The sequence below is a fragment of the Arachis hypogaea genome, chromosome 20 (genome assembly GCF_003086295.3).
Source record: "Arachis hypogaea cultivar Tifrunner chromosome 20, arahy.Tifrunner.gnm2.J5K5, whole genome shotgun sequence".
NCBI classification, from domain to species: Eukaryota; Viridiplantae; Streptophyta; class Magnoliopsida; order Fabales; family Fabaceae; genus Arachis; species Arachis hypogaea.
In genome coordinates this window covers 117,786,338-117,801,540 of record NC_092055.1, presented here as the reverse complement: position 1 = coordinate 117,801,540, position 15,203 = coordinate 117,786,338, and the positions used below count along the sequence as shown (strand labels likewise).

The following is a 15,203-nucleotide window of genomic DNA, read 5'->3' as shown; positions in this document are numbered from 1 at the left end:
AGGTGCTGTGTTACTGTGCTGTCATTTATTGGCGGCCACGACTTGCCTTATCTCTTCGTTATTTATGTATTCTCTCGCGATGTTTTGGATTTTGTGCATGGTCCAGACTGGCTTGGTGGTAAGGTACTTTGGGAAGTCTTCATTCATTAGTCCATTGGTCAGACAAAGACTGGCGACCGAGTATGTGAGTGCGTCGACTGTTAGGCACTCATTGTTGAACTTGTCGAGGTATTTCCTCGTGGATTTGTCTTGTCTTTGGGTGATTCTAAGTAAGCTAATTGGGTGCTTTGCTTTGGTGATCCTGGTGGTGAACTGGACCATCTTCTTGGAGACATCGTCGAAACTGGCTATGGAGCTGTTCGCGAGGGCATTGAACCATTTGATCGCAGGGGTGGCTAAGGTTACCAGAATAGCCCTGCATCGGACTGCATCGGTGGCTCCTTCCAGATTCATCCTGGCCTCGAAGGCCATTAGGTATTCCTGGGGATCCTTGGTGCCGTCGTACTTCATGTCGGTGTGTTTGTCAAAACCTTTTGGGAGTTTGGCTTTTAAGATTTTCTCCATAAATGAGGTGGCTCCCATTATCATGTTCTCATTTTATGTTCGCTTGGCATCCCAACAGTGTCATTGATCGTCTTCGTCTCATCGGTGCTCTGGATCCCTGGAAACGCTGCGGTTGCGTCATTTTCTGTGTCATCGTTCAGGTGATTTGTCGTTCCTGGTCTTATGATGGGATCGAGTCCTAGATGTTGCTTGGCTTGTGTATTCCGGGTGGTATCGCTCCTTGGACATGAGTCAGCCTTCAAGGTTTTACACTTGGAGGAAAAGTTCTTGGACTATCTGGATGGCTTTCTCTCCTAGACCGTCAGGTGCTCGAGTATTACCTGGCTGCCAATCGTTCTCCTTCGGTTGCTGCCGGTCGGGGGTTGGCTGATGGTGCACAGCGCTGGTTATCCTCTCGTGGGTGGGGGAACTCTATCTCAAAGGTTGGGCATTGGGCTTTGTGGGTTTGAGTTGTGGTGGCGGCTTGAGGATTGCTCCTCGAGCTTCTCCATCATGCTGCCACGACTTGCCAGTTCCTCACAGACAGCGCCAATGTACTAGAGGTCTCTGGTACGGGTTGTGAGATGTATCGAGAACTTGCGAGTTGAGACGGTCGTCAGATTATCTAACTGGAGCAATGGGATGGGTATCTGCAAAGACACTCCGACGCTCAAGTAAGAATGGATCTAAGAATTATAAGGCGTGCGGAATGAGTGATGTACCTGAGGGGGCTTCTGGCTCCCCTTTATATAGCCAGTGGTAGTTATCTTATCTTATCTTGTCTAGCTAAGATAAGAGAGGCATTTGAATTTGAATGTTGGACCGTGATATTGGAAGTTATTGATCTGTTTTGAGCCGTATGGATGGCCCAATTTCGGGTATCCGAGTTCGTTGACCGTTCCAAGGAAGGACCTGGGGGCTGGGTTCGGAACAATTTTGTTAATCTCTTTTTTATTTCTAATTTATTTTACATTGAATAATATTATTTTTTATTGATTATTATATTCACATATAGCATTTAAATGTGGCAAGATAAAAACCGTGTTATATATTTTTCATTATTTCAATCTTCATTATTATTTTTCTTCTCTTTATTTTTCTATCTCATGGCCATGTAAGTTTTAATTTATTATTTTTCTTATATATATTCTATTTTTTACACTATTTTATTTTATTAGATTTTCTAATTTATTTTATTGTATTTTTGTTTTACTTTCAAAAGTTTAGGGTCTAAAGATCTTCCATTTAAATGATTCCAACCATACGATCAAGAAGTATTTTAAGAGAATAGGTTTGAAGTTTGGTAATTTATTGAGTCTAATTGAAATAAACATATTAAAATATAATAAACAGAATCATTAATTCAACATTTATTAATGGATAACCAGAAGAAAAAAATATTGCATAAATAATAGAAATAAGTTAATATTATACAAACTGATTTAGATAGGAAGAAAAAGTAATAGAAGGAAGATATAAATTTTCACCTTTTATTATGTGGTACAAAGATAATATATAATATAATAAATGGCAATGTTCTCATATATAAGAACATGAAACTTAATATTATTCTTTCATGGAATTTCTCTGCATTTATATTTATTTTTGTGCTTAAAAAAAGAACTAATATCATTTAATTTTAATTTTAATTTTTTAAGATAAATAAAAAGATGTGATTTTTTATGCATTAGATAATTTAAAAGATACTTATTATATAGGAAGTTAAAAATACTCTAAACTTAAAAAACTATTTAATAATAAAATTGAGTTTGTTCAAATTATTAAGAGAGATAAAGAGAGAAAAAAAGTTGAAACATTTTAACTAATTACAAAAAATCATCACCATCAAAGCTATTAAATTTGAGTATATTAAGTGAGGATTAAGAAGCAAACCAGAACGATAAGTCTAAAAGTTTTCTGTCTCTTTTTATATAATGTTTTACTTTAAATAACTATTTTTTATGGATAATATTCAAATGACAAATAAAATAATAAAAAAATTCACATTAAATTATAAAAATTAATCTCTTCCTTATAATACAACGATATTATTTCAAAACATGTAAAATAAAATAATAAAGTACAATTTAATTAATGTGCATAATAAAATAAATTTGAAATTTATATAGTAGCAGTCCAATGTGGATAGCAATGGCTTAAATTTCGACTTAAGTTTATAATTATTAGTTAAAAACTTACAATTATGTACCATTTTTTATTATTTTAGTTGAAAATAATATATTTTGATATTATTTTTAAGGATTACTGACATTAAATTTTGATAATTTAGGCAAAATTTTTAAATGTTTCATATCTTAATTCTTTTAGCAAAACTTCAATAATTCATAAAAGTTAATAGAATAGATGATTATAAATCAAAATGATAGATAAGATTAAAAAATTATGATAATAATACTTAGTGATAATTAATTACGATCGGGTGAAGAGAAGGTCGAAGAAGGAAAAAAACAAGAAAGGAGAACAAAGTAATATAATAGTGGCAATGAGACAATGACAAGTATGTGTATAGAGAATAATAGTAAGAGAAAGAATAGTGTTTGATATAGTGAGTGGATATAATAAAAATATAAATTAATAATTAAAAAAATAATAAAATTAAAGATAATTTAAAAAATAAAAAAAATAAAATATTTTTAATTATAATTATGTATGAAAATAAAAAAATGCTTTGAATATAAATTTTTTATCTCTGTTTCAAATTAAATACTATTAAAAATAAATAAATAAACTTAATAAGTAATAACTTTTATAAATAGTTAATTTGTAAATATTTGTAAATATTTATTTTGATTTTGCTACACATAATAACAACATAGTAAATTTGTTTAATATCTTATTTAATTTAAATTTATAAATTTTATACATTCTAAAAATTAAATAATTTATAAAATTTTTATTTTTGTTTTTAGATTTTTATTCTTAATATTTAAATTATTTTATGAAATTTATAATTTTAAAATAAAAATATAAAAATTAATATCTTAAAACAATAAAAAATAATTGAATAGTGCTTGTTGAACCGCTAATAATTATAACATAAATAAAAAATTTAGTTATTATATACATGTAGTTTAAGAATATTCCGATTATGAAATTAGTGTCATTTTATTCTTATTTATAATATTTATGCAATGTATTTAATTTTTAACAGAGCTGGAAAAGTCTTATTTTTCGAGAGAAATAAGAATTTGGTTAAAGAATTGTCGGACACACTCCTCTTTATCTGGGATTTTTTTAATAAATAAATTGAAGAGTATTTACAAATTAATATATTAATATTAAATATAAATGGTTGAATAATTGCCATTTACGGTTTAATTCTTTCTATAACGGTTATGTACCTACATATATATCTTATGAATGCTTGTTAATGTATGTTAACGGTACTTTGTACCTATTTAAGGAATAATCAAAAGTCACATTTATTCATTATGTAACTATTCAATGAATAACCAAAGATTACATCTGTTCATAAGTTACCTGATTTTTTATTCTAACTAGTGTATGAACCCGTGCTCAGCACGGAAAAATTTATTAAAGTAAAAAAAATTATATGTTTAGATATTTAAAAAAAATACAAAATAATTATTATGTTAAAAAATTTATAAAATTATTATCAAAATCAAAGTTTAACTTAAAAATAGTGAGTAATAATTATTTTACACTTTTTTAAGTAAAATAACTATACATTGATACAGAACTTAAAATAAAATTAAAATATTTATATTAGAATCCTATTTTTTCAAAGACTTCTTTATAAATAACATTGATGGTTGAATTTGCAGACATTCCTACGTGATTCATAAGTAAAATTTTTAAATCTCTCTTACTCTTAACTCTTGAAAGTGCCACATATAGTTGTCCATGTGTAAAAACTGGTTGGGCAAGTACAATCTAACATGAGATCAAGTTTGTCCTTGAAACTTATTAATTATCATGGCAAACGATACTATTATGGAAAAATGTCTTTGTTGGAATCTAACTGGGACGGTTTCATTTGTTGGTACCATATTCATTCTTGGAATCAAAGCAATATGACCAACATTGTTACCCGTTAAGACTTCACATTCTATGACATGATTTCCAAGTGTCCTAGCTTGTAGCCTTGTACCGTTACAAAGACCACTGGATTGGTCAATATTCCTCAGTAACATCACCGAAACACCAACTTGAGTATTAATTTATGTGGAGGCAAACCAGAACAATTTATGCTATTCAGTAATTCAAGACCATAGAAATCTAGTTGACTCTCCATATTCCTTTCATCCATACAAATCGAATCCGAACTAAGATATAATTTTTTTCCCTCCAGGAATGATAGCCATCAGATGGTTGTTGACCTCTTCAACGATGTCCAGCATGGGAGCTAGTATAGTTCTTGCTTTGAAAAAATCCTTTGAGGACATGTTATCCAAAATATTTGGATAAGAAAAATGAACCAACTCATCAAATGTCTGGTTCGAAGAAGGAATAACAATATCTCCTAGAAGATATATCTCAGATTCACCATCCATATTGTCACATATTATACAATCACAAACTTTCAATAAGCACTCACCAAATTGCTCTATCTCATCTTGATCTGAAGCAGTCGTCCCTACAGAGAGTCTCATGTTTTTTGTTAGTTTGAGCACGCGATAAAACTTTCAAAGGTAAGACTAATTTGTCTCAATCCTCATGAAATGATAGAAAAAAATTGTCTAAAGTCTCCACCTAGTACAACCACTTTTCCTCCAAAAGAAAAATCTTTGTTATATGTTGGATAAAACCTCATGATATCACCTAAGAACTTATCAAGTGCTTCATAGCAGTACCTACTAACCATTGGAGCCTCATCCCAAATTATAAGTTTGGCTTTCAACAGTAGCATTGCTTGAGGAGAACCAGGTTTGATGTTACATACAGAATCCTTAGTTATATTCAGCGGTATTTTGAACCTTGAGTGTGCCGTTCTTCCATTGGGAAGAAGCAAAGATGCAATACCACTTGAAGCAATGTTTAACACAATATCACCCTATGAGCGAATCTCAGCAGATATAAGGTTCCAGAGAAATATTTTCCCAGTACTCTCATGACCATACACAGAAAAAATTCCTTCATCACAATACACAGCTGTAACAATTTTATCGAATGCATATTTCTGCTCAGGTATTGCGATGGCTAACATGTCTGAGGAATTTTTCTTTAAATCATCCCTGTTAAAGTTTAGCTCTTCCCTGATAACCCTTTCGGTTAACAAAGAACTATCAACTTCAGTTGCTAAAGGCATAGGAAGATAGTCTTTCATAGTTTTACCATAGAAATGTAAGATCTTGTCTATATCTATTAAGCATAACTGATTAATCTCATCATCTAACATGGTTAACTCTGCATATTATACGATACTGTAAAAATTCAAATAAACTAAAAATGATCAATAATGAAGAACTTTTATAATTGCAATTATAAAAACTTACCCCTCATGTTCATCATGGTTCTCTGTCGATACAAAATATCATCTGAGAGTTCATGCCAACATCTATCCCAGACATGTTCTGGTCTTGAGATATTATTGGATGTTAAAAGAATGACAAATAACCTTTTAATATATGATCTTGAGGCCCATGATATTGCTTCCTTAATTGCATCAATGAATTCTTCGTCATCTTGCAAGAGTCCAAGGACGAAGTATGCATCTCTATACGTAGCATAAATTGTTCCTCCTACTATTTTTATATCTCAAAAATTCATACATCCTCTTTGAGTATTCAAGAGAAGTCATTGGTAATATTATTTGGTATTTGTTGCAAAAAACTTGGTTAAAATCCCACTTTTAAATTGCTAAATGAATTAGGCTATGCGATTTCAATTATTATGTAGCTACACATCCACATAAGATTAATTTTTCTAAAAAATATAGAACAATTCTAAAATTGTATAATCTACAAATTATAACTGCTGAAAGTTATTTGAACATTTGTTTTCTAGTGTAGATAAATCGAATAAAATGGACGTGGGGTACATGCTGTTAAGATTTTAAATTTAAATCATCAAATATATAAGATCAAAATTGAATATAAACTCGTCATTACCTGCAAGTACATGAGTCAACCTTCCAATTGCGAAGCCTTGCTTTCAAGGAAATCACTTTAAAGCATCGTCCATCCAAACAAACTTGGTTAGAAACTCAGCATAAGTCAGACTTCGAGCATAGGGATATGACATGTTCGCCGCCATCCATCCCAAAAACATGGACTTGAGATATTGCTCTTTCGACGATATCATTCACATTAGAAGTTTCACTATAAATCACATGTTGCTCATCCTCCAAATGGAATGGAAGTCTAATCACAAATGGTTCTTTCTCTTAGATTTCATATCCAAATAAATCAGACTGCCTCACATGCCGAAAAAATGTACCTACAATCGTAGTAATTCCTAATTTCCTCAACAACTTGTGTTGCTTCTGACGGATCACCAGTGTTGTATAGGGTAGTTGTTACACGGTCATTGCCCTTGTGTACATACTTAAACAAATACATAATAGAACTTGTTTGGCATGTGTATTCCATATTTATGTGGCACCCGAACTTGAGCAACAATTCTAGATTATAAGGAATAATGAACTTATTGTCTAGTACACATTCCCTTTTCTTCACTGTTCGACCGTTATCAGTATGTCTATATTTGGGAAATCCGGCTTCATCAATGAGTGTTCACTGTCTAAATTCTTTGGGATAAAACTTTGAGCATGATCCATTCTTCATGCAAGGTGAATTCTTATTGTACGAACCACATGGACCATGTACCATATAATTTTGAACAGTTCCATGTAGATTTGGCCTTTCATTTTCATCAGGAATCTCAGTTGTTATATGTTTGTCTATGTCATCTGGTGTTTGTGGCTTGAACTCGTTACTCATGAATAAAAGGATATGTGTATGCGGAAGCCCTCTCTTTTGAAACTCTATAGTGCAAACATCTAAAAATTGAAAAAGACAAATGAGCAAAACATTACAACATAAGATTTTAATAAGGTGTTGCATAAACACAAACTTATTACATCCCAAAATTTTGCCAAAGATTTTTTTCTCTTTTAGGTCATCAATCAAACCATCAAGTTTGATCTTGAAAACTTGACACAATATATCAGCGCGATCTTTTGCCTTTAATCCAATGGGAGTCACTTCTCTTTTTATCTCATTCCATTCAGGGTTGCAGGTCATAGTGATAAAATAGCTAGGATATCCTGCATATCTGCAAATTGTAAATGTATCTTTACAATTATTCATCATGTACCTAGGTCCACCGGTAAAAGCACTGGGAATAATGATTCTTTTGCCAAGCCTTGTAGCATCTACATCCTCGTTTATAAGACTTTCATGCAGACATTTGTATTTATCAACCTTCAACTATGGTTGTTTACACCTAAAGGATTTTAACCTCTCTGATTTCACCATTGTGTAGGCATCTACCAGAAACTGTTGGAATAATCTCTTTGATCTCAGAATTAACGGAGATTCACCCGTCCTTTTCTGTACATAGTTGAAAAGCAAAGAATTGTCGCAAAGTGATTGTTTTGTTTTTCTTTGTAGGCCTAGCGGAGATAGAATCTGATGTTGCAATACCCAAACGAAATCCATCCTTCCCATACGAAAACAACAATGGATATTGCAAGGCTAAATAAGATAGGTGAAAAACATCAATCTGTTGGAGCTTTCTAGTTTGACTCTTTATAATAATATCTCTATCTTTGTTTAGTTGTTCGACATCGCCAACAATCAATGTAGCCACTTCAGATGCAGATGGCAAGTTGTATGTCCTGCCATCTGTAGTCTTTTTATTAATCAACATAAGCTTTATGTTTGTGCAATTTTTCTGTTGGTACCTATCTCTCGCATAGTAAAAACTCTTTGCCAAACTATTATATTTGTCTAGCATGTTTCTTAATATTGCTACAATTTTCTTATCCTGCTCATTTATAGTTTTATTGAAACTGCACACAAAAAAATACATAATAAATTTTATATTATTTTTTTCACAGATAAAAAATAACTAAAATGTTTGACTGGTTGCATGAAAATTACCGAAGTGTGCCTATTCGATTATCAATATCATTTTCTATGTCATAGATATATAGTTGGGCAAATGTTGGTCGCAGACTATCCGGAGGAAGTAAGCTACCAAGCCTATGGTAGTTTTGACCCTAGGCTTAAAAATTGGTGGAGCAGTCCTATTATTCACCCACGGTCAATTTTTTCGGCCATTGATGTAAAATAAAATATTGAATTAAATGCCCTTATAATATTTAGGAAATGAATACTTCTTTGATCTCCTCTAGTATGAAGCTGAATGAGCTCATCAGGAGGCACAGAAAGTAGAGGAAGTTCGATCTTTCCTTCCATACAACATAATAAAAATTTTAGTTCGGGCGACTATTTGAATTTAGCAAGCCTTTCTTCAGACCACATCCATGCTTTACAGTGTTGACATTGATAAATAGGATTTTCTATATCCCACACATCTGCCGAATGAACTCTCTTTAGATACTCATTTGTCATACCGATGCAATTTAGTCCATGATGTACACAAAGATGCAAATAAATATACAGATAAAATTTTTACATACCGTCTATAGTTTCTGAGGATGGTATAAAATTATCTTCTATATTCACATCCGATATTGAATCATGATAACCATTCAAATGGTTTCAACAGCAGAAACTACATACATTCAACTCTTTCACCATCTCAGTACATGTCCGTCCGAATAAAGCTGCGGCCTCCTTATCGAACACAACAAAAGTTGTTGTAGCAGTACCATAAAAAACTAACAAATTCAACTTATACCTACTTTTTTATTAAAAAATATCAATTAACACTTGGTCTGTCACCCTTTAGTTACAATAAAATCATAAAAATTATATTCAACATAATTTAAATGCTCAAACACAATTTTTTTAGGCTTATCAGTTTTCTAGATTTTAGTCTAGCAGAGAAGACTTTGGTATAAAATTGTTGTAGGTATATGAATTTTTTCTATGCACTTTATATCATTTTGCCAATTTTTTTTTTTTTTGTGGATAGACAATATTTCCATCAATCAAAGCAGTTTTTGTTTTTAATAAATTGTTCTCTTATTGTCTATTAAATATTGGTATTAAGCTAGATATTGCTAAATAAATTAAAAAGAGACATAATCAATTACATAACTATATTGTTTTTTTATGAAAAGATTGCACAAATAAGTCCAATTAGAGTCGTACATATTAACCACATTATTCACGTCCTTATTACAACCATCGCAGAATTATGTATCCGCATTAGCTTTTGCCTTCATGCTGCAAACACAAGATTTATACCACCAACTTAGAACAGGTTCAACATCAAGAATAGTAGCCAGAACAACATTAAATCCAACCTACATAGGAACAGTTTGAAAGTAAAAAAAAGAACCAAACATAAAAAGTAGTTTTCTATAAGGCACTCACATCCGCAGCCGCACGTAACTCCTTTGTTGTCTTCCTCTCAGTGGAATATAAAACTTCATCTTCATTAACATATGCCGGTTTGACAGAAAGCACAGACAGGTACTGCGAGATCTCTCTACAGTACATGCTACTTATCAATCACAATGGCATAAAAATACAGTCAATATGCACAACCATAAATAATTCACAATATTGATACAATACCTTTTTTGAAGCATCACAACCTCAGGAACATCTGGATTTATCAAGAGACTGGTACCATACATAATATTCTATAAAATATTGGTACCTATGTACAACAATCATTGCTTAAATGAGTTGTATAATTATACATGACAGAAAAATTATCGAATGGAAAGTAACCAAAAGTGTCCTTAGATTTAAAAAAATAACTATAATCTACTGTGAACCTAATTAATTAGTAAAATTTTTTATTTTAGCAATGAGCTATACAAAAAATATTTATTGCAAATATAAAATAATAAAAAGTATTATATAATAACAAAAATATAGCTTGAAATTATATATTGATTAATTAATTGTTGAGTAATTCAACATAGAATTTACAATAAAAAAAAAAAAACTGGTGATACAATTTATCCACGTGTATATAATAATATTTTTTATCACTTCAAATTTTAATTTCTAGAACGCAAGCCATTTGTCGGAATTGTTATTACTGTTTTCTATAATTTCACTAGTAATTCCACATGATCAAAAGTATTAAAACACAAAACACAGTACTTATAATTTTGCTTCCACGACATGTAGTATCACACTCTAAAATTTAAAAACAACAATTTAAAAGTATATACGCCGTTCTCCATTGCTGGCGTATATACTTGCTTGCTGGGAGAGAGAAGACCCAAAAAGACTAAAAGAGGACTTTGGGTGCGGGTTGAAATTAATTGTATGAGATCCGGATAGATTTTCTATTTGCCCAACTTAGAATCGGGATTAGTCTTCGTAGACCCATGTTTTGTTAAGATGCAATGGAGGCAAGCAAGCCAACATGGTGTGGGCCTTATTTTTTTATTCCCCTTTTATCATAATTCACAAATTCTATACTTTGTATGATTGTTGCATAAATCATGGATCTACATTGGTCTACCTAGGAAATTAATTTATTTTGCTTACGTTTTAGAATGAGTTTAATTAATAATTTGTTATATAAAATTATTTTATATTATTAATAAATCAAATCTAATGATATTAGTTAATAATACATAAAATAATTTCATTTAAAATGAAGAAAGTTTTGCCTTATATTACTTTTGCTTACGGAAATATAAAAATTAAAACTTAACAATTCATGTAATATAAAAGGCCAAAGAAATAAGATAATTTATAAATTATCTTTAATTTATATATAATATAATTAAATTTAATAAATTCAATTAAAATAAATAATAAATTATTTATTTTATTTCAAACTTTATAAATGAATAAACTAATTAACTAATATAAGGAATTACAATTAATGTAGTAAAATTAATCAAGTATTATATACTATAATAAATTACATTGATATTTAAATATCTAATCAAATCAATTAGCTGATATAATTAAGTCATATCAAAACATTTAAAAATACACCGGTCTTAATTAAATACTATCTATATTATATAAACTACATTTAAATCCATTTTTTCGTGCGTATATAATTTAAAGTAATTTACAATTTATTTTATTGAATATTACAATATAAAATAATTTATAAATTAACATTAATTCATATATAATATATAATTAAATTTAATGAATTTAATTAGAATAAAAAATAAATTATTTATTTTATTTTAGACTTCATAAAGGAAAAAATCAATTCACTAATATAACGAATTACAATTAATGTAGTATAATTAATTAAGTAATATAAATGATAATAATTATATTAATATTTAAATATTTAATCAAATCAATTAGTTGAAATAATTAAGTCATTGCAATAAATTGTATTGAATGAGTTAAAATAATTAAATCAGGAAACACTCTCCAGAGCATACCACATCAGCTCCATCATTAAGTGTAGAAATCCGATTTTTATATAATAGAATAGATACATGCAGCATATATATATATATATATATATATATATATATTATAAAAAGAAGGAAAAGAACATATTCTTTTTAAAAAAGGTGGGATCAGCATCAGATTACCTTCTTAAAATTAAGAAAGTGGTTGATTCTCTTACTACTGTTAGAGCTCCTTTAACTGATGCAGAATACACCAATATCATTCTAGATGGCTTAAATGAAGATTATCAATCTTTTCTCACCTATGTTACAGCAAAAGATCTACCCTACTCTATTCCTGATCTTAAAGCTCTCTTGATGGTTCAAGAAGACATTTTTGAGAGATTCAAAAAACCGGATTCCTCTATGGTGCAGGTAAATTTTACTCAGTCACAACCTGTTAATCAAAACAATTCTGATCCTAGCTTTGGAAGACACACAACAAACATGCCTAGTAGAGAAACTTATGGTAGAAGAGGCCGTGGAGGAAAATCGCAACGTGGAGGCAGGGGTGCATGGAATAATCCTAATCGTCCATAATGCCAAATTTGTGGCAAGTTAGGACATGTTGCCAGTTACTGTTATTTTCGATTTGATCAACAATTCCAGCATGCCCAACAAAATTCAGGTTCATCCTCCATGCACAATGCCCTACCTCCACCTCCCTCCTTTCATAACCCCAGAGCATTGCTAGCTACACCCATTACTATGGCTGACCCTTCATAGTATGTTGATTCTGGAGCTTCTCATCACTGTACTCCAGGTCAGTCCAACTTACAGCAATCACAAGAATACCATGGTCAAGATCAGGTGTATATAAGTAATGGTTCAGGTATAAAGATTCAGCATGTTGGAAAATCCTTTTTACATCATAAACCAACTGAAAAGAGATACTATCTTTATGATTTATTGCATGTCCCTTCAATTGCTCATAATCTTGTTAGCGTATCAAAATTTGCAAGAGATAATCAAGTTTATTTCTCTTTTTGGCCTGATGTGTGTTTTGTGAAATCTCAGGCTACCAAGGAGGTGCTTCTCCAAGGAACAACAACTAATGGCATGTATAGATTTCAAAAAGTTTATATTCTAAAAATAAAAACAGATTGTAGTCAGTTTAATTCTCATGTTCTTATAGCTAAACTTTATCTCTAGATATGTATCACAAGAGATTTGGTCACCCAACAATGCAAATTGTAAAATCCATTATAGCAAGTTATTCACTACCTATTAATAATAATGAATCTAATACTGTTATGTGTGATTCATGTTGTTTGGCTAAATCTCACAGACTTCCTTATTCTCCATCTACTACTATATATGATTCCCCCTTATCTTTAGTTGTCTGATATCTGGGGACCAGCCCCAATTACTGCTCATACAGGTGTTAGATATTATGCATCTTTCATTGACACTTACTCAAGGCACACTACTATATATTTCTTAACCAATAAATCACAAGTTTTCAGTGTGTTTAAACTATATAAAGCTCAAATAGAAAAGTAACTTGGACATTCTATAAAAGCTCTACAAACTGATAATGCTAGAGAGTATTTATCTAAGACTTTTACAAATTTTTTAGCCCAAGAAGGTATTATACATAGGCTTACTTGCCTTCATACTCCACAATAAAATGGGATAACCGAAAGGAAGAATAGGCATAACTGCTCTAGCTCTTTTAGCCACTGCCTCCCTTCCTTTAACTCTATGGAATGAGGCTTTTGCAACTTCAGTTTATTTAATTAATCGTATGCCTTCATATGTAACAAGGAATAAATTACCTTTTGAATTGTTATTTCATAACAAACCTGATTATGCTTCTTTAAGAGTGTTTGGTTACTTATGTTTTCCACATACTAGACCATATAATGTGCATAAGCTAGAATATAAATCGAAACCTTGTTTGTTTCTTGGTTATTCTTTAAATCAGAAAGGATATAAATGCTTAACAAAGTATGGAAAAATAATTACCTCTAGGGATGTTAATTTTCATGAAACTACCTTTCCTTCTCTCTCTTTTTTTCTTCATAATAATAATGATCAAAATTCAGGTGTTAGTAGTACTACAATTACAAAATTTTTGCCTCAGATTATAACTATTCAACCTTCATCCAATGATCCTGCCATCCCTCTACCTTGTTCAATTCCTATGCATTCCACTCATTTTTTGGACAAGCATGCTGGCATTACTAATAGAGAAGGAAATCAACTCTCACACACAACAAATCTAAGCTTATAGTCAACTATGACTGTTCCAGCTACACAAAATTCTATACCAATTTCCTCTGTAGAAGCTGTACTACCCTTGTCTCAGAATCTTCCACCTATCCCTCCTTCAGACAATATTCACTCTATGCAGACAAGGTATAAAATAGGTAGCAAACCATCAAAGACCTTTCAGGTAAGTACTTCTCCAGTAAGCTCTATACCTAATTTTGAATTACTTCCAAAAAGTGTTCGAAGTGCTCTTCAGAATCCTTTATGGAGAGAAGCAATGCTTACTGAATATAAGGCTCTATTACATCATAATACTTGGACCTTAGTTGAGCTTCCTAAAAATGAAAAAGTTATCACCTGCAAGTGGATTTTTGCTGTCAAGAGAAATGCCAAAGGGAAAGTTATAAGACATAAAGCGCGATTAGTTGTTAGGGGTTTTATCCAAACTGTAGGAATAGATTTTGATCAAGTATTCTCTCCTGTAATAAAACCTATTACAATTCGTATCATTCTGACTCTTGCGTTATCTAAAGGATGGAGAATACAACAATATGATTTTTACAATGTCTTTTTGAATGAAACTTTACATGAAACTGTTTTTATGACTCAAACTCCAGGATTCGTTAACTCAAATCCTAAATTAGTTTGTAAACTCAACAAGGCCATTTATGGTCTTAAACAAGCCCCAAGGGCTTGGTATTTAACAATTATTGCTACTCTTCAGTCTTTTGGTTTTACAGTTACAAAATATTATCCCTCACTGTTCACAAGATTTACTACTAATTTTGTTATTTACATTCTCATCTATGTTGATGATATGCTTGTTACTGGTGATAATGAAACTGATATTAAAATTGTGCTTATTAAATTGCATTCCACTTTCTTATTAAAAGATCTAGGGGATCTGAATTTCTTTTTAGGAATAGAAGCTGTCAAG

General features: G+C 31.0%; 1 protein-coding gene across 1 annotated transcript; it reads right to left on the bottom strand.

Annotated features, from left to right (window-relative positions):
• Window positions 1-5,578: 5,578 nt before the first annotated feature.
• LOC140183177 (uncharacterized) lies at window positions 5,579-10,300 on the bottom strand. The gene is made up of 12 exons (XM_072231199.1): window positions 10,239-10,300; window positions 10,035-10,149; window positions 9,906-9,964; window positions 9,276-9,393; window positions 8,631-8,749; window positions 8,069-8,539; window positions 7,843-7,920; window positions 7,607-7,800; window positions 7,337-7,525; window positions 6,964-7,147; window positions 6,021-6,103; window positions 5,579-5,931 (listed from the first exon to the last, which is right to left on the bottom strand). Exons 1-12 carry the CDS (start codon window positions 10,298-10,300, stop codon window positions 5,579-5,581), a joined length of 2,025 nt encoding a protein of 674 aa, XP_072087300.1.
• Window positions 10,301-15,203: the final 4,903 nt, after the last annotated feature.

What these genes read in the sequence shown, in the direction of transcription:
- LOC140183177 (XM_072231199.1), bottom strand. Translation starts at nt 10,300, where the DNA reads ATGTATGGTACCAGTCTCTTGATAAATCCAGATGTTCCTGAGGTTGTG. An exon ending in AGTTACGTGCGGCTGCGGAT is followed by an intron (nt 9,965 to 10,034) that starts GTGAGTGCCTTA and finishes GTTCCTATGTAG; the next exon opens with GTTGGATTTAATGTTGTTCT. An exon ending in AACCATGATGAACATGAGGG is followed by an intron (nt 5,932 to 6,020) that starts GTAAGTTTTTAT and finishes TATAATATGCAG; the next exon opens with AGTTAACCATGTTAGATGAT.